Source organism: Moschus berezovskii, chromosome 7, assembly GCF_049115385.1.
Source record: "Moschus berezovskii isolate FMDL1 chromosome 7, NW_MosBer_1.0, whole genome shotgun sequence".
In the NCBI taxonomy this organism is placed as follows: domain Eukaryota; kingdom Metazoa; phylum Chordata; class Mammalia; order Artiodactyla; family Moschidae; genus Moschus; species Moschus berezovskii.
In genome coordinates, this window is record NC_142466.1 from 70,946,572 (window position 1) to 70,969,287 (window position 22,716).

General features: G+C 47.2%; 1 protein-coding gene across 2 annotated transcripts in view; it reads right to left on the reverse strand.

The window, feature by feature from the left end:
* Nucleotides 1-22,716, reverse strand: part of GABBR2 (gamma-aminobutyric acid type B receptor subunit 2) — a 379,938-nt gene that overhangs the window by 239,358 nt on the left and 117,864 nt on the right. For both annotated transcript variants that reach the window (XM_055427123.2, XM_055427124.2), the window contains exon 2: nucleotides 15,878-16,015. In XM_055427123.2, the coding sequence (XP_055283098.1) occupies nucleotides 15,878-16,015 (138 nt within the window). The remainder of the gene's footprint in view (nucleotides 1-15,877; nucleotides 16,016-22,716) is intronic.

Here is a 22,716-nt window from a genome sequence, read left to right on the forward strand (position 1 = left end):
TTGGCCACCTCATGCGAAGAGTTGACTCACTGGAAAAGACTCTGATGCTGGGAAAGATTGGGGGCGGGAGGAGAAGGGGACGACAGAGAATGAGATGGCTGGATGGCATCACCGACTCGATGGACATGAGTTTGAGTGAACTCCAGGAGTTGGTGATGGACAGGGAGGCCTGGCGTGCTGTGATTCATGGGGTCGCAAAGAGTCGGACACGACTGAGCGACTGAACTGAACTGAACTAGCCTAGTGAAAGAGGATCTGAGAAACAGTAACTCTAGATAGGTTAGTTTGGAATGCACCTAACAGAAAACATCAATCACAGGAAAGTTAAATTAATTTAATTAAATGTAAATTAACTTTAAAAATTTAATTTAAAAATTTGTTTATATTTTTAAAATAAAATTAATTGCTGCTGCTGCTAAGTCACTTCAGTCGTGTCCGACTCTGTGTGACCCCATAGACGGAAGCCCACCAGGCTCCCCCATCCCTGGGATTCTCCAGGCAAGAACACAGGAGTGGGTTGCCATTTCCTTCTCCAATGTGTGAAAGTGAAAAGTGAAAGTGAAGTCGCTCAGTCGTGTCTGACCCTTAGCGACTCCACAGACTGCAGCCTACCAGGCTCCTCCATCCATAGGAGGAGGATGTTACCTAATTAACAATAGGTAAAACATCAAACCCTGAAAACTGAAAATAAAGGCACTTTAGAGTATATAAATTTTTTTTTTTTTAGGTATATAAAGCTGCTAATGTAATCACATGGAGAAAAATCTGTAAAGGGACTTTTGGATACATCTTTATTGACCAGATAAGGAGGGCTATAGTCTCTCCCCACCCCAAACCCCACACAGACTTATAGCTGTTTATTGTGAGAATATTCAAACCTACAAAAAAGTTGAAGAAACAGTACAATAAACACCATATGTCCTTCACCACTCACCATTTCCCATGTCTGCTTTCTTTCTCTATAAATATATACATATATATGAATATATATGCACACAGACACACATATACTTACAGATACATTTCTGTTTTCAGTACATTTGAAGTTAACTTATAGACATTTTGACAGTTTACTCCTAAATAGTTCAGAATGCATCTGCTCATAATGACATTCTCCTGTATCATTACATCATTCTTATCACACTAACAAAAATGAACAGTAATTCAGTATTATCTAATGTATAGTCCACATTCAGATTTCTTCAATTTCCCAAATATGCCCTTTACATTTTAAACATTCAGGATCCCATCGACACATGAGCCTTGCCTTTGATTGTTATATATATTTTTTTCAATCTCTTTTCACATAAACTAGTGCTCTGCCCTTCTGCCACTTTTCTTGTTTTCTGCAACATTAACTTTTTGGAAGAATCCAGGCCAGGTGAATTGTAGGATGTCCTATATTTGCATGATTATCTCCTGATGTGTGTGTGTGTGTGAAGTCGCTCAGTCGTGTCCGACTCTTTGCGACCCCATGGGTTGTAGCCCACCAGGCTCCTCAGTTCATGGAATTTTCCAGGCAAGAGTACTGGAGTGGGTTGCCATTTCCTTCTCCAGGGAATTTTCCCAAACCAGGGATCAAACCCAGGTCTCCTGCACTGCAGGCAGACGCTTTACCATCTGAGCCACAAGGGAAGTCCAATCTCCTGATGGTCAGATTCAAATTAAACATTTTTTTGTTTAAAACATTAAAAATTATAGTTTCAACCTGGTTCACTGAAAAAAGCTAGAAGCAGTGAACCCCAGTGGCAATGAGCATGCCTAGCATGCAGGTCTTGGTTTCTAAACATGATTCCCCAACAGAAAGAATCAGGGGTCTTGGGAGAAATAGCTGACTCCAAGTCTAAGGCAGGAAAAATAGTAAGCACCCGGACTGACAGCAGAGAGAGGAGAAAGGGAGAGAAGCAGACAGGAGGAAGGAAAGAAATGGTCAAAAGGGAACACTCTTCTGTAGATAAGAATATCAGCTTAAATGTGGAAGGAAAAACAGAACTAGAAAACGACCATTTTGCAACCCCAATATAATTAACAATGATTCAGGCAAGGACCATCAACAGATGCTAAAACCAAAGATCATGGGGGACAGGATATTTACATGGTCTCAAAGTTTCACCCCACAGATTACATCAAAATTACTAAGGGGAAAAGGTATTGTTACAATAAATGTAGCAGATACCACTTTAACCTAGTGATCAAACTTAGCATCACTGCTAAGAGTTCACACGTGGGCCTCCTGACACGCTGCACTGATATAAAAATGTAGCTTCACCTTGCCCAAACTGTTTAACCCGAATCTAATTGTGAAGAAACAAATTAAGATTCTGGTCTTGTGGGACATTTTATAAAACAACTAGCTTGGGATTTTCAAGAAGGTCAATATCCCAAAAGCATCCCCCACCCCAACTCCCACCAAAGTAGGAGGAATGTTCTAGGTTAAAGAGGCTAAGCACATGATAACAAACATAACACATCCTCCCAGCTGGACCCTTGATCCCTTCCCACCTACCTTGACAAATAAATGGCAAAAGGGACACTTTGGGGACAAATGGGAAAACTTGAATATGGACCATATATTAGGTAGCATTATTGTATCACTGTTAGTTTTTTAGATGTGATAATTATACTATTGTTAAACAAGAGAATATAATTGCTCTTAGGAAATTCATGCTGACATATTTAGGGATGAAATATTGCCTCTGCAAAGTATCACCAAGTGCTTTAACAAAAAATAAGAGTGTGTGGCAGGGTCAGGCAGAGGGAGAGAGAGGGATAGGGAAATGCGTAGGGCAAAATGCAAACAACTGGACAATCTACATAGAGGGTGTATGAGGTTCACTGTACTCCCTTTTAACTTTTTTGATGGGTTTGAAATTTTTCAAAATAAAAAGCTGGAAAGAAAATTTGGAGGAAAGTCAGAAATATAAGTAGAGCAGAAAAAACGGCTTTAATGTCTATATTAAAAAAATAATGTCTGCAACTGATTGGAATACAGTCCATTTAATATATTTTTAAAAATCCACGAATTCACAATGTTACTTTCCTAAAAGTGTGAGATTAAGAAAGAAGGAACTCCCAAACAAAAACAAAACAAGGAGTCCTTGGAGGTTCTCCTGTATTCCAGGTCACATGCTGGTTCTGGGATTCCAGCAGTGCCAGAAAAGGAGATGTGATCTCACCCTCATGAAGGGAGCTGACCGCACTCAGGCAAGCTCAACACTGAACCAGGAATTGAACCTGCGATGATGTTGCAGGGCTGGGAGAGGCAGGTGCCATGAACGTGTCTATTGGAGACTGTGATCTGCCTAGAAAGGCTTTCCAGAGAAGTGGTGTTGAAACTGAGAACTGAGCAAAGATCCCTTCTTGCTAGTGTGGGTGCTGGGTTGGGCTAGGGCTGCTTTGCTGTGACAAGGGTCTAGGCACCCATTACTCTAGCAAGGCACCTGGGGTTTTCAAAGAAACCCAGGACAAGAAGGGAGCTGTTTTCTGGTCATGCAAAGCCATGTAACAATTTGTGTGGGAAGCTGGGGGAAGCCTGAGGAAACGATGCCTATAACTGCATTTGGGCATAACGTCTCAATAGTCATCTGACCTCGGATTGTTTTTCTCAAGTTGAGCGCTTCCTACTGAATAAGGCTCAGTCTCGGCATCAGGGAAATAATCAATTATTTAATCTTCTTAGTAAACAGATTCAAGGCAAAAGCCTTCTGTATAATTCAAAACGAAAGTAGGTTATGCTCTATTTAAAAAAAAATCAAGCCATTCATTACAAAGCCACCTACAGTAGAACTCTAAGTACTATATGCTTGAAATACTTAGCATGTTATTGATTTTTATGACAACCAGTCCATCTACTTTCTGAGTTCAAAGGAACCATTCATTTTTTATATACAACAAGTTACTGGATGAGTAATAAGTCTGAAAGTGTGTGTGTGTGTGCGTGCACATCATGAATGATTTACAAGGAGAACACAGGTCTGCACAGACAGACTCACACCAGCCTCTGCCAACAGGCAAGTTGGGCTGGGGAGGAACCCCAGAGACATGCAGGGAGCCCCCACTCCTACACCCTGAGGTCTGCTCGCAGCAGGAAGCAGGGAAAGTCTTGCTCTTGGCATCTCATTTTCCTCATTCCGCCTCACTAGGATGACACCCGTTCTTCCCTCCCCGTTGTGCTGCCCTGAGGACTGGATGAAGTTGTGAGAGGCAGTGCGCCAATGGATGCCAGCACAGGCTCCACAGCTACTTCATCCCGGCAACCCTTTGGCAAGACACTCAACCTCTCTGTGCCTCTGTCTCTTCATCTGTGAAATGAGGAGGGGGTGTCCAGCTTGTGGAGTTGGTGTGCGGAGAAAATGAGCTCATTTATGCACAGTGTTTAGAACTGTGCCCGCCCCATGGCCAAGGCCATTGAAATGTAGGCCAGTGGTGCTACAAATTGGTTTTGTAACATGCCACCCAGATGTGTTCACTCATGCTTTCTGAATACCGACTAAGTGCCAGGTCCTATGCAAGGTCCTTTGGGTACAGCCAGGGCTCAAGGAGTTCACAGAAGGAGTTCACAGTGCAATGGGTAAGACGCAAACCTCATCAGAGAACTGCAATCTACTGAAGAAATGGCAGAGATGACATAAGTGAAGAAAAGAGAGGCGGCAAGGAGCTCCTGCAGCTGGAGCAGGTTGGGGAAGATCAGAGATCTGCAAGGAGACGGCATTTGAACTAAATATCAGAAAATGCAGAGTACTCTGCCACATGCAGAGGGGAATCGAGAGGGCACAAGCAGTGGACATAGCATAGGCAAGGGCCTGGGAGCTGCAGAGAGCAGGTTCTATCCCTCAGCATGCGGGGAAGGAAGAGAGGGGGACCCAACAGAATGCTGGCACCACGGCTCTGTCACCATTTGTGGTGTGACCTCATGCAGGCTGTCTCACCTCTCTGGGGTCACTTCGAAGGAAGTGACCCTTGTAATGCAAGGTTCTCTGCCTGCAGAGCTCTGGGGCAGACTGCCATGCCTAAGTGGTAAGCTGCTTAGAAATGGAAGGGGAACCAGGCCCCAGGCTGTGAATCACACGCAGGGCCCACGAGGGAAGCTACCAGGGTGAAGGCACGTGCTGATGGCTCTGAGCCACAGGAGATACAGAGAATCCGGACACAACATTATCAAGGTTATCTGGCCCATCAGCTGGCCCACCCCTCTCCACTGATGATAGGAGCCCAGAAAGGGATGCACCGAGGCTACACAACCAGCCTCAGGGAGCCAGTCCAGACCCCATGACCCTGCCCCTACCTGGGAGGCAGAGCAGAAGGCCATGTGGGTGCCCCAGTCCTTGAAGGAGTATAAGCATGGATCATGTCAGGTCATCTTACAACCAGTCAGGTCAGTACAGTGCCACCGAGGTCACGAACGAGAAGCTGAGCATGGGAAAGGCTAAGTAATCTGTCAAACAGTTCAGTTCAGTCGCTCGGTCGTGTCTGACTCTTTACGGCCCCATGGACTGCAGCACGCCAGGGTTCTCTGTCCACGACCACCTGCTAACAAGTGCCAGAGCCTGGATGGGAATCCCAGCCCATGTGACCAAAGCCCAAGAAAAACACCGCTATTATTAGTATTAAGAGTTGACCAAGTACGTTAGCTCCTCTGGGCCTCTGTTTCCTCATCTGTACAAATGGGCACAAGCCTACCTTATCAAACAGGACAAGGAAGGGGCCGTCGGTGCCACACTGTAACACAAGCCCTGTTTTTTTTTGCCTCAGAGCCACCAAGCACCCCAGGCTTTGCCCCACATGAGCGTCACCACAGTCCTGGGAGGAAAGCAGACAATCACAGATAGGATGCTCAGGCTCCAGCAAGGGGAGGTGGTTCGCGTAAAGCCATCCAGCTGAAGATGGCAGGCCCAGGATGGCCAGCCAAGAGTCCTCGTGTTGACCCAGTGCCCTCTCCTTTGTTCCCTGTGTGGAACTACAGGTCCCCTCTGTGCTCCTGGCCACCATGGCTGAAAGAGCCTCCCAGTTTGACAAGAGCCCTGTGGTCCCTGATGCTGACTGCAGGGACGTCCAGAGGAGCTGAGAACACTGCTGCAACTGCATTTCCGCTCTGACATTCCAAAAGTGGATCCTCAGCCTGAATCCGGAGAAGGTGATGGCACCCCACTCTAGTACTCTTGCCTGGAAAATCCCATGGATGGAGGAGCCTGGTAGGCTACAGTCCATGGGGTTGCGAAGAGTCGGACATGACTGAATGACTTCACTTTCGCTTTTCACTTTCATGCATTGGAGAAGGAAATGGCAACCCACTCCAGCATTCTTGCCTGGAGAATCGCAGGGATGGGGGAGCCTGGTGGGCTCAGTCCATGGGGTCACACAGAGTCGGAGGCGACTGAGCACAAATGTACTCTGTCCTGTCACCCTGTTTTACACATTGGTCCTCCTGTAGGGACTTCCTTTTCTGATTCCTTTTCCAGTTCTTTCCAGATTCAACTTGTAATTCCAGACTCGACTCAACATAATGTGCAGTTGGGCTGCTCCCTAGCAGCATCAGCCGTACCGTAAGCAGCGCGAGTAATTTATTTATTTAGAATGAATTATTTACACCCAGCATATTTCCAGGCGGTGAGAGACGCATCAACAATGAGGCCATTGGAGTTACACGCTGGGAACTGATATTACTTTAGATACCGTGGTCTTGAATTAAAAATGGGGGTCAGAACCTTGAATTGAATCTTTTACCAGATGGACAAGAAAGATATGGGTTGGGTCGTTGGCAGGAATAGACTGGAAACCGCCATGCACTCGATAGCATCGTGCCCTTCTTTGCTTCTGCTTCTCTGAAAACTCAACCAGGGAAGAGGGTGTGCGCATTGCTTACAGATGCCTTGGGCTTGTTTGATCTCTCCTGCAGGGTCTCTGTTTTAATCTCACTGTTCTGAATCACCTTCCTGGTTTGTGATAGTTCATTTCACCCACAAAACTTTTAATCTAGAGACAAATGGAGACATAGTTTTTCAAGCAGTTTCCCCCTGCCTGGGGCCTGGCTGGCATTTCAGACGCCAAAAGTGTCAGTAATGGTAATATGAACCTTAATCTATAGGGGCTGCAGTCTGAAAAGGGCCATCACCTGCTCCACCTTCCCTGTCCTACCTGATGCTCTCAGTGGCCCCAGAAGGGCAGGTTTAGTTAGCCCATTTCACAGATGAGTTCCGTGAGGCTCCAGGAGCTTGCCGATTTGCCCAAGCCTACTGTCAGGGAGAGACATAGGAGGGACAAAGACCCAGAGCTTCTAGATTCCCAGCCTCTGTTCTGGCTACTCGGCCTAACTGCTCTTCTGCCAATACCCACCTGTCCTGGGGTAGCAGCACTGAGCAGTGGGATTTGTGCTGCTCTGGGGAGTGTACAGCAGGCACTGCACTTGTTAAATAAAGGGATGAGTAAGTAAATAAGGGCATGAATGAACGGGAACAGAGCACTTTCCTTTCCCCACAGATTATCAATGGGTTCTGCCAGGATCCTGGCTGAGCGCTCATTCGTCCTCCCACCTATTTGCATGCAAACCAATAGCTGGAAACCTTCGCTCCCCTCAGGAACGACCCTCCACATGCTCTCAGAACCTTCCTTTACTGCACCAGGCCTCCAATGTCACTGCCATGAGGGGCCATCCGTAATCTCCAGTCCTCAGGTTTCTCCTGCCCCCCTCCACACAGCCCATAGTGCATTTTAATATTTCTTCTCTTTCTCCTCCCCCACCTTTCTTTCTTTTTCTTTTTTTTTTTTAATGAATCCAGAAGGTGGAAGCATCTCATAGATTATTAATGTGCTAAATGGCCCCTCTGGAGACCAGAGCCAAGAAATGGCTCCAACCCGCCCTGGATTATTGGCCTCCATTCTCTTTCTTAGAGAGCTGTGCAGCAGCAGCACAGCTCCTAGCCATGCCTAAGCACGCCACAGCTCCTAAGTGGTTTTCAATCAGGTCCACAGTTCCCATCGCCCACCCCATGGCAAGGGCGTGGCAGTCACGTGGGCTGGGCAGTGGCAGGATTCTGGCCCGTTGGATTTTTTTTTTTTTATCTCATTTCTGTTTTTTTTTTCTTTTTTTTTTTCCTTTTTTTTTATTTTTTTTATTTTTTCAAAAACAATTTTAGGAATCTTTACTTAAAAACAAACTTATCTTAAAATGGAGTAACTTTGGTTTTATGAGCAGCAAGCAAAGTACAGAAGCAAAACTGCATTACAGGAGCATTAAGTTCTACATTAGGTCATAGCGTCTAATCTGAAATCACACCCATAATATCATTTTTCAGGATATCTGGGAAATAGTTATTTCCCAGGATGTCTGAAATATAGCTACTCTATTTTGACTTTTAATTGTAAAAAAAAAAAAATTTTTAATAGCCAAAGCAGATTTCACCATTAATGACATCAGTGTTTTTCTAGGTATGAGAAGATGTAAGAATTGGAACTCATAAAACCTTTTTCTGAAAAGATCTAACTATCTGAAGGCCTGTTCTGCCAGTTTTTTTTTTTTTTCAGAGCACAGAGTGCCTAATTCCTGATTTTCACCCTGAACTTCTTTCAGGGGGTGTGGCCCGTTGGATTTTGACCCTAGGGGGCTGAGAAGCAGAGGTCATGTGCACTTTGGGTATCTTTCTGAAGAACCCCCATCCTGCCCGCTATGTCTTTGTTTCGGGTCTGCAGTGCCAGAGTAAATAACCTCTGCTGTTGACGCAAAATGGGGACTATCATCAGAGGTCTGCTTCTGGGAGGAGTCCCTCTCACTGTGACATTGTCACATCATGACATCATAAGAGCAGCTACTGTTCTGCAGTCTCTAAAGATGCTGTCAGCTAAAAAAGGAAACACCTTCATTGATTCTCACAGCTGTACAGAACATATGAGTCTACTTTGCTATTTCCATTTTACATGAGAGAAAAAAGTGAGGCTGAGAAAGAAAATAAGACCGGGGGGTAATTACAAAGCTCTGGAAGTGAGCTACGGGATCCAGCTTTGCTGTGAGAATTTGGTTAAGATCCCACTTTGGGCCTCTGCTCCCAGTCTATACAGCAGGGAGACTGGACCCAGACCTGATGCCTTTCTATGAATACATATCAAAGTCCACAAACTAAGTAAGCTAAGTAAGAAACAGTATCTTGATTTCTCAGGCAACCAATAGCTTTCATAAGATGATCACATGAGAAAATCAAGCCAGATGACAAATTTTCTGTTCCTATAACAGAAATGGCATTGACCAACAGTTTAGAGCTATGCTGGAATTCAGTAAATAGCAAAGGGCCTGATTTAAGGGTTTTCACAGATTTGTGTTTTTTTTATGTCAAAACCAAGCATGATTCAGATTTTTGAGAAACCAAGTCCTTAATGCGCCAACATTTACACAGTCAGGGTTCTCCCGTCCACATGCCCTCCTCACCTCCACTCCCTCGCGAGAGCTCTGCCAAGGAGACTGCCCCACCACACAAACTGAAATGGTCCTGCCCAGGAAGGTCCTCAAAGGAGTGTCGGGGCTGTCCAGGGGGCAGGGTGGGCTGCCCGCTGAGGGGAGGCTTGGGACAGTGCCAGGAGAAAAGCATCTACAATTTAATAATCTGCTCCAGCTGCCTTTTAAAGGACAGGCTCTGCGGGATACGGTTCTTGACGAAAGAGTGTTTGCGTTTTCCAGCGAGCAGCCCTTTATCCCTTCAGGAACCTGACTTTATTTTCATCAGCGAGACTATTTCTGTCTGCTAGCTGAGGCAACTATCATCTCACTCCCTAGAAAGAATTTTGTCTTGGTCTCAGGGTGTGAACCCTCTCTGGCCACGTCTTGCATTTTTGCTGGCTCTGCTTCCATCTCTTGTTCAAGCTACCCTGCCTCCATCTTCCCCACCCAGCTCCAAATCCTCCCACTCATCCCCGGGCTCCGTGCTTTCAGGGGGACAGACTACGTTGCGGGGAGGTTTATAGAATGTCTCCAAAACTGTGCAAGGCAGAGTCAGAAGCTAGCCACCTTCAGATCTCCAAGGAAAGGATTCTGAGCAGGGCTGAAAACATTTCGAAGGAAGCATATCAGTTACAGAGCATCAGGGCCAGAAATGAGAGATGTGGGCTAAAGCCAAGCCAGAGATCATTTCAGATGTCCCTTCACGTCCTTCTACCAAGGGGCTGCAGCCGGAAAGCCCTCGGGTCCCTCTGAGTCTGAGTCTGAGTCTGCCCTCATCATTAGGGACGAGCCAAAGGTGCAGAAGTCAGGCATCCAGCTCCAGGGACCACTCAGGATCTGAGTCAGGACCACACCAGGCCCTGCCCTCCGGCCGCTTGAGGGCGGGGGTGGAGGGAGGCGCAGGCACAAGGCAGCAAACGCCATGGAAGATTATGCAGGTAAGAGAGCACAGGGAAGCTTCACAGAGGAAGAAGCGGCCAAACCGCATCTGGAAGAATGAGCAAGCTCTGCCAGGGGGAGGGACCACAGACTGAGGGAACAGCCTGTAAGTGGCCGCTGGACGGAGGAGCAGGTAGGTGACAAGGAGAGGGGCGGGATGAAGGAGAACTTCTTGCCATGCCACAGGCTGCAGGCTTTGTCCTGGGCTGTTGGCCCCAGCAGCAGCCCCCGCTGTCTCCTCCATGTCCTCCTTCCAACCGGGGCTTGTAAATTAAACTTGTGTGAACCAGCAGCACTCGTCAGTGTTCTGAGCTTTGGGAAACGAACAGGACTTAGAGATCACCTGGCCTAGCGAGTTCCCAGAAACCAACTGCATCTGCGTCACCTGAAACGACAGTGGGGGTGAGGAGTGGGGTCCGCAGTCCTTGAAGGATGTGATGAATCCCTTAACCTGGACCTGCTCAGCGTGGAGCCCGGAAATTTGCATTAACACGAGCACATCCTTGGCCGTCATAAATGACGCTCACCATGTAGTGTGACAGCCAGCAACCTGGTGTATGCCTACTCTGGGTATTAAATCTCCCTAACAGTAGGACTGGATGAGACCAGAATGTTTGGGGAATCTGGGCAACAGGGAACTCACTACTTCGCAGCCAGGAAGCCTGCTCCACGCCCGATGCCTCCAGCAGCAAGGGCATGACTGCAGGGAAGCCCTGCTTCCCTCTCACTTCAGCCATGCTCCTGCATCTCCCCACCCACATCTCAGAAACCCGGCAAAGTCTCTCAAAGAGCCATGCAGCTCCGGCAGCTAGGACTCCTCTGTCCTCTCCAGCGCCCTGCAGGCTCTCCAGTCTGAATGTGCTCAGTTCTCCAACAGACAGAACCCTCCCCTCCCCAGATGCCCCCAAGGCTATGCCCTGGTGGGTTTCCCCTGGGGTGAGGCCCAGATCTGAGCCCCGCACCCTGAGTGGGATCTGACCAGGAGGACAGGGACAGAGCCCGCATTGCCTGCCCTGGACTCGTGAAGATCCTCCCCTCTAGCTGGAGGAGCTGACGCTCCCAGTGACTCACATCACAGCTTAAACAATATTAGCCTCTCGATGCAGCAACCATGAATCAAGAAGCCCAGCAAAAGGCAAAAGTTAAATTTAACTGATTTTAGCACCAGAGTGAATTTTCACCCCTTTGTGGCGCAAATCTCTATTTTTGTAGCACCGGGGAACAGAAACAACTGATTGCGCATTCCAGACTGTCTCTGTCCAGCAAGCATTGTTCCCCCAAAGGGCAGTCAGAGCTCCTTTTCAATTACACAAATTACATGCATTTTCCCATTTGTGAAACTCTGTTTTAGAGCCCAGTTTTGAATAAGTTAAGGGACTGATCAAACCCCTTGAGCGACGGCAGACTCACTCACCCACCCTCTCTTCAAACTCAGCCTCAGGGGGCAGGACAGGGGGCGGGGGGGCCCCCAGAATCCAATCCACAGCAAACGGGGCTGTGTTCTCCAAGAGTAGAGGGGGCAGAAATCCTCCAGAGCTACTCTCCATCGGGACCCACATCTTTGTTCCTACCTCCTCCTTGCCTGGCTTCTCAGGCTGGGAGAAGTCTATTCTGAGCTCACCCTGTGATTCAGGTCCCTGGAACTCTCCAAATTGCTGGCCACTGCCCAGCTCTTAGCCCCTCGGTGTCCCTCACCCATGCACAGCTGGAGCCCTGGATCTGCCCCACCGTCTGGTAGCAGATGCCTAAGGCGGGGGTGGGGGTGGGGTGGATGGAATACGAGAATCACCCTGTTGACAATGCAGAGGGATTCTGCTGAGCTGGAGGCTGAGGATCTGCATTGTTCTCGCAAGTCCTTGGCCTCTTCATGGTCAAGTCCACATTGTGAGAAACTCTGCCATGGAGTGTTTCAGACTCCCCAGCTTATTCCCTGCACTTAGTTCAGTTAAGCACTCTGTGAGGACCTACTTGGTACCAGGCAGGCCTTGTGCTAGGCACTGGTAACTAGGAGATGAAGAAAACGAGAGTTCTCTGCCCCCAAGAAGCTTACAGTCTAGTAGGAAACACCTGGATACAGGATAGACTATTCTCCACACAGTGTAATTCATTTACTAATGGAACATGGTATGTGATATGGAAGTGATGTAGAACCATATACGTTCCTCAATCTTTTTTTTATTATCATTCTCCTAAGAAATCTGTATTTTTCCTAATTCCACCACACTCATGAAATTGAAATACCACAGATATACTGTTTCTGCACTGTATGTATGAGTGCTAAGTTGCTTCAGTCTTATCCAATTCTTTGCGACCCTACGGACCTGCCAGGCTCCTCTGTCCATGGGATTTTTCAGGAGAGAATACTGGAGTGGGTTGCCATTTCCTCCTCTAGAGGATCTTCCTGACCCAGGGATCAAACCGGCGTTTCCTGTGTCTCCTGCATTGCAGGCAGATTCTTAACCCACTGAGCCATCAGGGAAGCAATAAATAATACAGCCCCCACCTCATAACCCATTTCTTGTCTTGTCAACTTCTCTAGGCCAGAGGCCCTCTTGTGCATACTAAGGCTGCAAAGCTACTAGCTGCCAAGCCAGGAGTGTGCAACACTGTGCTTGCTCCTGCAGCTCCTAAAGAATTCTGAGGGGCAGACGGTTCCCAGTGAGGCTATGAGAAGGCCAGGAGGTTCCTGGATTCCTCTCGGGATGGGGATTTTCCAGAGAACTTGGTCTCTCATGTCGGGGCAAAACATCTATCTGCAGATCCTTCCATCTCAGCCTCCCTCCCTCTGACTATTCAACAGACACCTAATAAGGTCTGTGAAGTGAGAGGCACCAGAAAAAACAGGAGTAATGCAGGCCCGTTTTCTGTCCTCGAGGAATTCACAGCCCAACTAAATAACGTCCCCATATCTGCAAAGTCCTAAGAGGAGGAAAGGCAGAGGGGCTTGGGGTGGGGTGGGCTGTGTACATGCTCTGCTAGAAATAAACAGGGGAAACAGAGGGAAAGAATTTCCAGAGGGGCTACTTTAGAGAGTGCAATAAGGAAAGGCTTCCTAGAAGAGGCAGCATTTAATCTGGATCTCTGAGATTGGATTGGTCTTGGCATATAGGTCATGGAGAGAGTGGGATATTTCAGGTGGTGGGAACAGTGTTCCAGGAAAGACAAGGAACACTAAGTGGTGGGGGTATTCAAGTGGGTATTCAACTCTGGGAGCAGCAGCAGGCGGGGCAGGGGTGCCGGCAACAATGAAACAAGAGACCCTTATTGCTGAGGACATGCCAGGGCACAGTGCTAATCCCTGTTTAAAAGTTTAGCCCACACAGCAGCCCTGTGAGGTCCATCCTCTTACTACCCTGCTGTACCCAGGGGAGGCTGAGGTTCAGAGAGGCAGCACCTGGCACAACCAGCAGGAGTCTGGCGTGCTCCTGGGAGCTGGGGAGAGGCTGCTCAAGGACAGAGAAGGTTCTTGACTCCACTAAGGTCTCAAGGCTGTCTGCAGCACCACAGACAGGTGCCCCTGGGAAGCCAGGGGCCTTGGCACACTCGAACCGCGCTGGGTCCCATTATATGGCTACGTTTGCACCAAAGCACGCTGAGCTGCTTTCCCGGCCTCAACCACGGTTGCAGCCACCCACACTCAGCGTGGCCTGCTTCGGCCACAGTGAGTGACTCACTGCTCCCCGAGCCCACGTTCCTTCCCACCTCCCGCTTTTGCCCACCCAGTTTCCTCTGCCAGCAGCGCTCTCCTCCACGTCTCCAGCTGTCCAACGCCCTCTCCTCCCTCACAGCCAGTTCCACGTCACCTCCCCTGAGAAGCCCTCCTGAACCCAGGGCTGGCTGAGTGGGTGGCTCTCCCTTGGGACCCCACCCTTCCCTTGTCAGAGCTTTGCCACTGCTGCCTCCCTCCCCTCTGGGCCGCCAGCTTGGGGCTCCACCCTCAGCACCCCATACACCCAGGGCTGGACTCAGAGAGGACTTTAATCACCATGAACAGAATGAAACCAGACCTCCCTGGGGATTGGCTCCTGCCCACCCCTTCGTTCTCCTGCTCACCACCCTGACTCCCCACCCACCACTCCCACACTCCAGCTCCAGTGTCCTCTTTGCTGTTTCCCCAACAAGCCAGGTTTGTTCCCATCACAGGCTGTCTACATCCTGACGTTGAATACTCTTCATCCAACCAACCCCTTCTCACCCTTCAGGTCTAAGCTCCTCCGAGGGGCCTTTCCTTTCCAGGGGACAGCCACTGTTTATCCCCTCTATTCTAGCCGTTTCCTTACCCCAATCTTATTTCAAGGGTCAAACTGCCTGAGTTTAAATCTTGGTGGTATTATCTCTGAGTTGTGGGTCCTTGGGCAAGTTATTTAGCCTCTGTGTGCCTTGGTCTCCTTATCGATAAAATGGGATACTAATAGTACCGACAGCATAGAGCAGTTACAGTGAGTAAATGAGTTAATGAAAATACAGGCTCAGAACAGCGTCTGATATGTTGCAAGTCTGACATATATACAAGTATTGCTCTTACTATTATTACTACTTCCTTGTTTATTTGCTTACTGCCTGCCTCCCTCCTGGAATGTAAGCTCTGAAAGGGTAGGAACCATGCCCATCCTGTCCAACACTGAATGCCCAGTGTCTACCCAAATTCCAGGCACATAGTAAGTTGTATTATATTTGTTGCATGGATGAATGGATGGCGGATGGATGGATGAAGCAAAGAAATAAAACATGTGCCTAGGCCACCACTCATCCTAGGTTCGCATTTTTTATATTTTTCTCTCACATTCCAAATAAGAGTTAGCACTGGTGATTTTCACCTGCAACAGACCATATACTCACTGGTGGAACATCTGACAGTGTATAACATTTGCCAGTATAAAGAGTGAGAAACAGCCAAAAGCGCCAGGAAAGGCTTAACCAAGGAGAAAGGCAGTCTTGGCAGACCAAATAATTTCAGTGGGGGAGGGAGGTCTGGATCACCTGGTTAAGGAAATAGCTAGAGCAGGACTCCGAGGCCTGAAGGTCTTGGGTGTACTTAAGGAAAGGTGGGTTGTACATGGAGTGAGTGGCAGGGACGAAGACGAGACTGGATAGGAGGACTAGTTGGATGTCGATGGCCCTGAAAGTCGTGCTAGGGAGTCACTGATATATCTCAGACACACAGTGACAGTGTCAGGGCTGCCCTTTAGAAACCCACTGTGTTGGCCAGGACAAGACAGAGAATCAGGCCAGGCGGTGAGGACAGTGGCAGGCTGTGCAATCATCCCGAAAAGAGCAGGAGAGGCCTGAACCTGGCAATTTAGGAACCATCTTGGGCAAGGAACCATCCCTGAGAAAGACTGCTGCTGCTGGTAAGTCACTTCAGTCATGTCCGACTCTGTGCGACCCCATAGAGGGAAGCCCACCAGGCTCCCCCCTCCCTGGGATTCTCCAGGCAAGAACACTGGAGTGGGTTGAGAAAGACTAGTGGCCAATCAAAGACAGCTCCCCCACCAAAGGTGGCCCAGACCTTACCTGTACCAGATTCCAGCCTTGGAGGGACTCTGCGATGATGGACGTAACAGATGGACAGACTCCTCCAAACACCATCAAGTGGTTCGGCCCGTATTTTATCGCATCGTAGAAGGCTTTCAACCCTTTTGCATTATCACACTGGGGAGCAACACACAGAAAGAGAAGCCAAAATTAGAAACAGCTTTCCCCAGGGACAAGGGCCCTATGGTGCATTCACACAAACAGAACTCCCTCATGGGAAACCTGGGTATCAGTTCTCCCATCGTGAGGCCTCGCTTTAAGCCAGTCTTGAGCCCATGCTGTGAATACAATGAGGTGTGGTCTCAGTACCCCTCTTCCTGCTTCTCCTCCCTCTGAGCACCCTCCAAATCTAGGACCTTAGGTTCCTAGCTATCTCCCTTCAGACCACACTGAGGAAAGGGCCCCAAAATTCCTCAACCTGGGCCTCTCCCATCACAGTCATCTGTATTTTAAAAGATAATAAATCCACACCCATTAGGATGGTTATTATCAAAAAAGCAGAAAACAATAAACACTGACAAGAATGTGGAGAAATTTAAATCTTTGTGCATTGCTAGTAGGAATATAAAATGGTGCAGCTCCTACAGAAAACAATACTGCAGTTCTCCAAAACAGAATTCAACAGAATTATTATAGGATCCAGCATTCTGCTTCTGGGTATATACCCCAGAGACTGAAAGCAGGGACTCAAAGAGATATTTGTATATCCATGTTCACAGCAGCATTATTCACAGTAGCCAAGAAGTGTAAACAACCCAAATATTCATCAAGAGATGAATGGATGAACAAAATTGTGATTTACACAAACAATGGAGTATTTTTCTGCCTTAAAAAAGGAAGGGAATTCTGACACATGCTAAAACGTGGATGAAACTTGAAGACATTTTGCTAAGTGAAATAAGCCAGACACAACCGGGCAAACGTAAGATTCCTCTTAGATGAGGTAATTATAATAGTCAAATTCACAAAGATAGAAAGTTACCAGGGGCTGGAGCAGGGGGAAATGGGGAAGGCAGTGTTTAATGAGTTCCATTTCAGTTTGGGATGACGGAAACATTCTAGAAATGGATGGTGGGTGATAGCTGCACAATAGTGTGAATATACTTGATGTCACTGAACTGTACACCTAAAAATAAAGTGGCATTTTTTTTAATGTTACATATATTTTATCACAATAAAAAAGGAGGAGGAGTATGACGTGAATCTAAGTGGAAGAATTCATTCAGCAGACACTTGCCAAGCACCACTCTATGTTCAGCCCAGGGCTGGAGGCTGAACGAACAGAGAAACTTGGACACAGCCCCTGCCAAGGAGCTCACATGTGAGAGAGGAAAGCAGATCCTGGTGACCCGCTATGGAAATGAACAAGGACAGATGTCCTGGATGTTGGGAGTCAGTCACAGCTCACCTCCCTCCTCTCCACCTCCTCCTCTCTCATCCAGTCGAGTGGCCGTCTCTCCCTGGACAGAGGGAGGCTGCGAACTGGGTGTCTTGCTCCCCTGAGACCCAGTTAAGCCTGTTCATCACCTCACAGTCTGAGGCTTCTTTGTAAAACATAAATTAGTCCTTTTTACTCTGCTGCTTTCTGTGCACTTAAAACCCAAACTCCTATCAGAATATAATTCTCAAAAGGTTAAAAACATAATTCTCATGAAAATCAATAGTGGGTACACATCAACCTTTTATTTAACTCATTAATAAAGGGAATCTGCTGGACAACAAAGTGGATTCAAAAGAAAATCTGAGATACAGATTTTTTATAGGGAATGGAAAAACAAGAAATAAGATTGCTAAATTAGATACAAAACTGGTTAATGTCCCATGGGGCAATAAAGCTATCACCTTTAGGGGCAGAAACAGAAATTATTGAAAACCAGCACATCTTACCAGTTTTAGAGAATTATAAGATATCTGGGCCTTAAATTTCACCCTCCTCCCCATCAGATAACCCTAAAGCAGGGCTGTTAGAAAATGCTCTAACTCGGTTATATAAAAACTATTTTGTATTACTGACTATAGTTTGGTATGATATTCTTCATCCTTCTTAACATAATGGATGTGAGAGCCACAAGATCTAGCCCTGCCTTCCACTCTGACCTGATTTCCCTCGACTCGCTCCCTTGCTCACCAAGTACAGACTCACCAGCCTCCTTCTTGATCCTGGAAAGGAAAAGCAGTTTCCTTCCTGCCTCTGGGCCTTGGCACTTGCTTTTTACTTTGACGAGAATAATACTTGCTTGGTTCTCAGCATGGCTCACTCCTCATCATTCAAGTCTCAGCTTAGCCGTCACCTCCTCAAGGAAGTCTCCACGGTTGCCTTACCCGAAATGGTCCCCACCCCCAGTCACTCTCTAACTTGCCGTCCTATTTAATGCTATGATGTAGCTCCTAAAATTATCTGAAGTCAGCTTTTCTACTTTTATTTGTCTGTATATTCACTGTCCTTTAATTAAAAAGCAGCCACCTGAGGACAAGGCTTTTGATCATTGTTCTGGTGCCGTCTTTCCAGGATTTACCCAGGAGCCTCCCTAAGGACTCAGGAAAGGTCTGCCGGATGCCTGAGGGGCCCAATGACTTCCTCCCTGCATCCGTTCCCACCCGCCCACCCCGGTTTTCTGCTTCCACATATCTCTCCCTAGCGTTGTCTTCTTGTCCATTCTGTGTCTCCCTTCTTACCTTCGCTGCCCACTCCCTTCCCCTCAAGTGACCGTAAAGAGGGACCAGCATGGGGTAGTATCTGCTGCTCTCTCCTCGTCTGTTTGAGAGACTCTGGACTGAGATCCACGGTGGGCATCAACAGGGATAGAAACACAAGTCTAACGTGGATCCTGGCCTCAGAGATCTCACTGTCCAGTGAGATAAGCGCATGGGTGGCCCCAGTAGGGGGTGGATAGGGCTCAGTGCTGGGGCAGAGGCACCATGGGGGAGTGCCAGGGCGGGCTCTGGGGGCTGGGTGCTTAAGACCAAGGATGAGGACAAAGTGGCCTGGGCTAAGGCTAAAGAGCGCTCTGCACGTCAGCCTAGAGTGTGGATAGTCCTCTGGAAGGGTTCAGGAAATGATTAAATTTGAAAATTTTAATTGAAAATTTTTTAGCTACCTGGCTTCCTAGGTGGCACTAGTGGTAAAGAACCTGCCTGCCAATGCAGAAGACTTAAGAGATGTGGGTTCCATCCCTGGGTGGGAAGATCCCCTGGAGGAGGGCATGGCAACCCACTCCAGTATTCTTGCCTGGAGAGTCCCATGGACAGAGGAGCCTAACAGGCTACAGTCCATAGGGTTGCAAAGAGGTGGCCACAACTGAAATGACTTAGCAGGCACAGAAATTAGCCAAGCTAATTTTTTTTTTTTGCCAAGAAAGAGAGAAGGAGAGAAAGATGGGAAGGAAGGAAGAAGGAAGGAGGGAGGTCAGGAGGAAGAAAGATGAAATTCTTGTTGTTTCTTGGGGCCCTCTATTAATTGTTCCTGTTCCTTGATTGAAAGCAACACTTCCCTTCGTGGGCAGAGCACAAGCAGATATAACAGAACAGTTCATGTTTTAATTGTTTCTAACATGATATACTGAGTCATTTTCCATTTTAATACATTCCTATAATGACTTTAGCTTGCTTTCTAATCTATACTAATGACAGTGATGATACAGTACCATAAGATTTATAATCAAAGTTGCATTAAAATAATATTAGCAACAATGAACTTATTAATACCTCTTTGTTCAGCAAATATTTCCCCAGTACCAGGTCCCTGCAAGACTCTTCATTAACAACGATGTCCTGGCTTCTCACAAACAGATACCTTCTGAATACATCAACTCAAAAATCTGAGCATATTTGGCCACAGGTATTCAAGCTGCAAAAGTTTTATCTGACTCAGTTTTCACCAAGCTGTGTGGAGGGCAGAATTCTGGCTCCCATGACATCCATAGTCTTACTCTAAGGAATCTGTTATGTTTTGTGGCAAATGGAACTTTGAAGATGTGATTAAGGTTACTGATCAGCTGACCCTAAAGTGTTACCCAGGTGGCCCAATGTATTCACACAAGCCCTGAAAAGCAGAGATGTTTTTTGGCTGACAGCAGAGGGGTAATCAGAGATTCCAAGCATGAGATGTACTTGACATGCTATTGTTGGCTCCAAGTTGAATTCTGCCAATAACCTGAATAGTCGGGCCTCCAGAACCCAGCCCAGTTAACACTTTGATTTTGGCCTTGGGAAGCTCTGAGCAGAGGGTCATGCAGGCCTGGACTTACGGCCCATGGACTGTGAGACAATGTGTGGTTGTGGCATTTAAATTTGTGGACATTTGTTGCAGCATCAATAGAAAACTAAGTAGTGAGGTAAAATGAGAAAAATAAGAATAATATAGCAAGATTTTCCTTAATGTTAAATGTACTCCATTTAGACAACTATCCTTAGTTTAAAGATCCTTTGTGGTTTGTATGGTGTTGAAACGTTTTTCTGTTATAAAATTGCAGATAGTAGCAGGCTTTTGTTTTTAATTTCCTAATGTGGCAAAATAACACGTTTTCTAACCTAGGCACATTTCTGTTCCATGCTCCCCTGGGACCCAGTCTCTTTAGCCTTTACTGGAGTGTAAGAGCCAAATGTGGGGGCACTGCCAACCCAGCACCCTCATTTTCAGGTACAGACAACGAGGATTAGAGAGGTGAAGAGACTTGCCCACTGTCCTTTCAGGATTAGGGGAGATATTTAGGGACCCCCCAGTTAAGAGCCTTCTCAATAGACTAGAGAACTCAGCTCAATGGGTGAAGGGAAGGGAAGTCAGCAGCATTCTAGAAAGGACCATTCCCCTCAGGGCAGTGCTAGGAGCCCAAGCCCCTTCCTGATCAGCACACTTGAGCAAAGGCGGGAGAAATACTCTACTGGGTACCAAGTGAGAAAGAAAAGGAGAGAAAGATGGGAAGGAAGGAAGAAGGGCGCTTCTCCAGCTCTCTGAGAGAGCAGTCCACAGTGAGTACAACGTAAAAGTCACCTGCGTCTACCTGTCCCATCTGAGAGGCTAATGTCACTCCCCCCCATTTCTAATATTGTCTCTTCCGAGCTGACATGGTCAGTGGCCCCAACAGATGGGCTCTCCAGTTGACCAAAGCTGAGTCTCTGTGGCTGGACCAGCATGGAGGTTTTCACATTCAGCCCATCAGGGGCCTGTGACCCAGCAGAGATGTTTGGGGGCCAGTGAGAGGGGCTCTGGGTGCCTCACTTTCACTTCAACCAGCAGTTTTCCATTATCTGTTCTATATACAGCATCAAGGGGCCATATAATACTTAAATTTGAAAAGAGGATTTCATGGAGAGCTGCAAAAAGAGGTTTGAAAACCGCAAAGGAGATGACCCCAGAAGTTCTTGCCTGTGTATCATTTCTGTCTCTGGCTCAGGAAAGTGCGGGCGGGTGCCCCGCAGGCGAGCCTGGATGAGCCCGTACTTGAGCACACACTACAAGCCTCTCACTGAAAGTTCATCCACTGCACATCAGTTTGCCCGATGATCAATTCGCCAAACCACTGGGGGATTTCTCTAAACTTGAGATTCTCAAGGGATTCCTTGCAGACACTTCACGTGGCTATTTCACAAGGATTGTCCTTGAGGCGCAAGTGAAAGTCAATTTCAACTGTATTTCACATTTCAGTTCTTCCTAAATGCTGTACTGGGAGACGTTCCCCTAATGCCTGTTTATTACTGTCCTCTTCTTGTGGGGTCCAGACCTCCCCCTCCATGAGCCAGGAAAACGCTGAAGCTTTTCTATTCCCCACTTAAGGTGTCTGTCAGATGGCTTTTAGTGAGCTGGTCACTGGGCAAAAGCATCATTCTGAGAAATTATTTATGACAACTTGTCTTTGAGCAATCTGGCTTTTGAAGAATTGCTCTCAGAGCCCCTGTAAGGGGGTTCTTGTGTCCTCTAAGAAAGCTACAGACTTTATCCTGTTCTCTTATCCCTACTCCCCAACTAGGAATCCCTCCCCTCGCCCCTCCCCTCCCCCCTCCTTCCCCGTCACTCCCCTCTGCAGGGTATTCTGACAGTCAGCACAGGCACACTTGACTGGTAGATAGGGATCTAAATCCACCAGACTTCACGTTCTCTTGCAATAGTTTAAGGCTAAATGACCAGCTACAGCCTCTGATCTGCAGTCTTGCCACTCGGACACGGGCTCTGGCACAAGGGAGGTCCTCACTCTTGCCCCGCTCCCTCCCTCCCTTCTCTTCGTCAGGATTTCCACCCCCTTGCCTTCCATTGACTTCACATCTCCAGTAGCTCATGGTCACTACCTCCAAACTCCCTTCCCGTTTTACTTCCAAAGGGTTCTCCTCCCCTGCCAAGATGGACTTGTCACAGAGAAATCATAATGGACACATACAAGCTCTTAAAATTCAGTGCCTATATGTGGGAATAGATCCAAAAGCCATGAAAATGATTTTTTTTTTTAATAAAAAAGTAGAACTCTAGAATAAAATCCATTTTCATTTAAATCTCATTTTTAAAGAATTAAAATACTTTTTTGACTGAAAAATTTCAAAGAAAATGTTGCTGAGAGTTAAAATGTAGGAACGCCAAGAAAATGTCAGAGTTAATAATGACCAATTTGAAACTGGGAATTACTCTGCACAGAATTTCAGAGTTGAAGGAGAATGTGAAAGCTAATGTGCCCAGCTCATGCCCCCGTACAAAGCCGTCCTCTGTGCATCTTACTCCTGGAGTGGTCAGCATCTGCTTACACTCCTCCAGTACCAGCAGTCTCACTACCTCACCAGGGAGCTTCTTTGCCTTGGGGCAGCTCCTCTTCTTACAAGTTCTTATGCTAGTC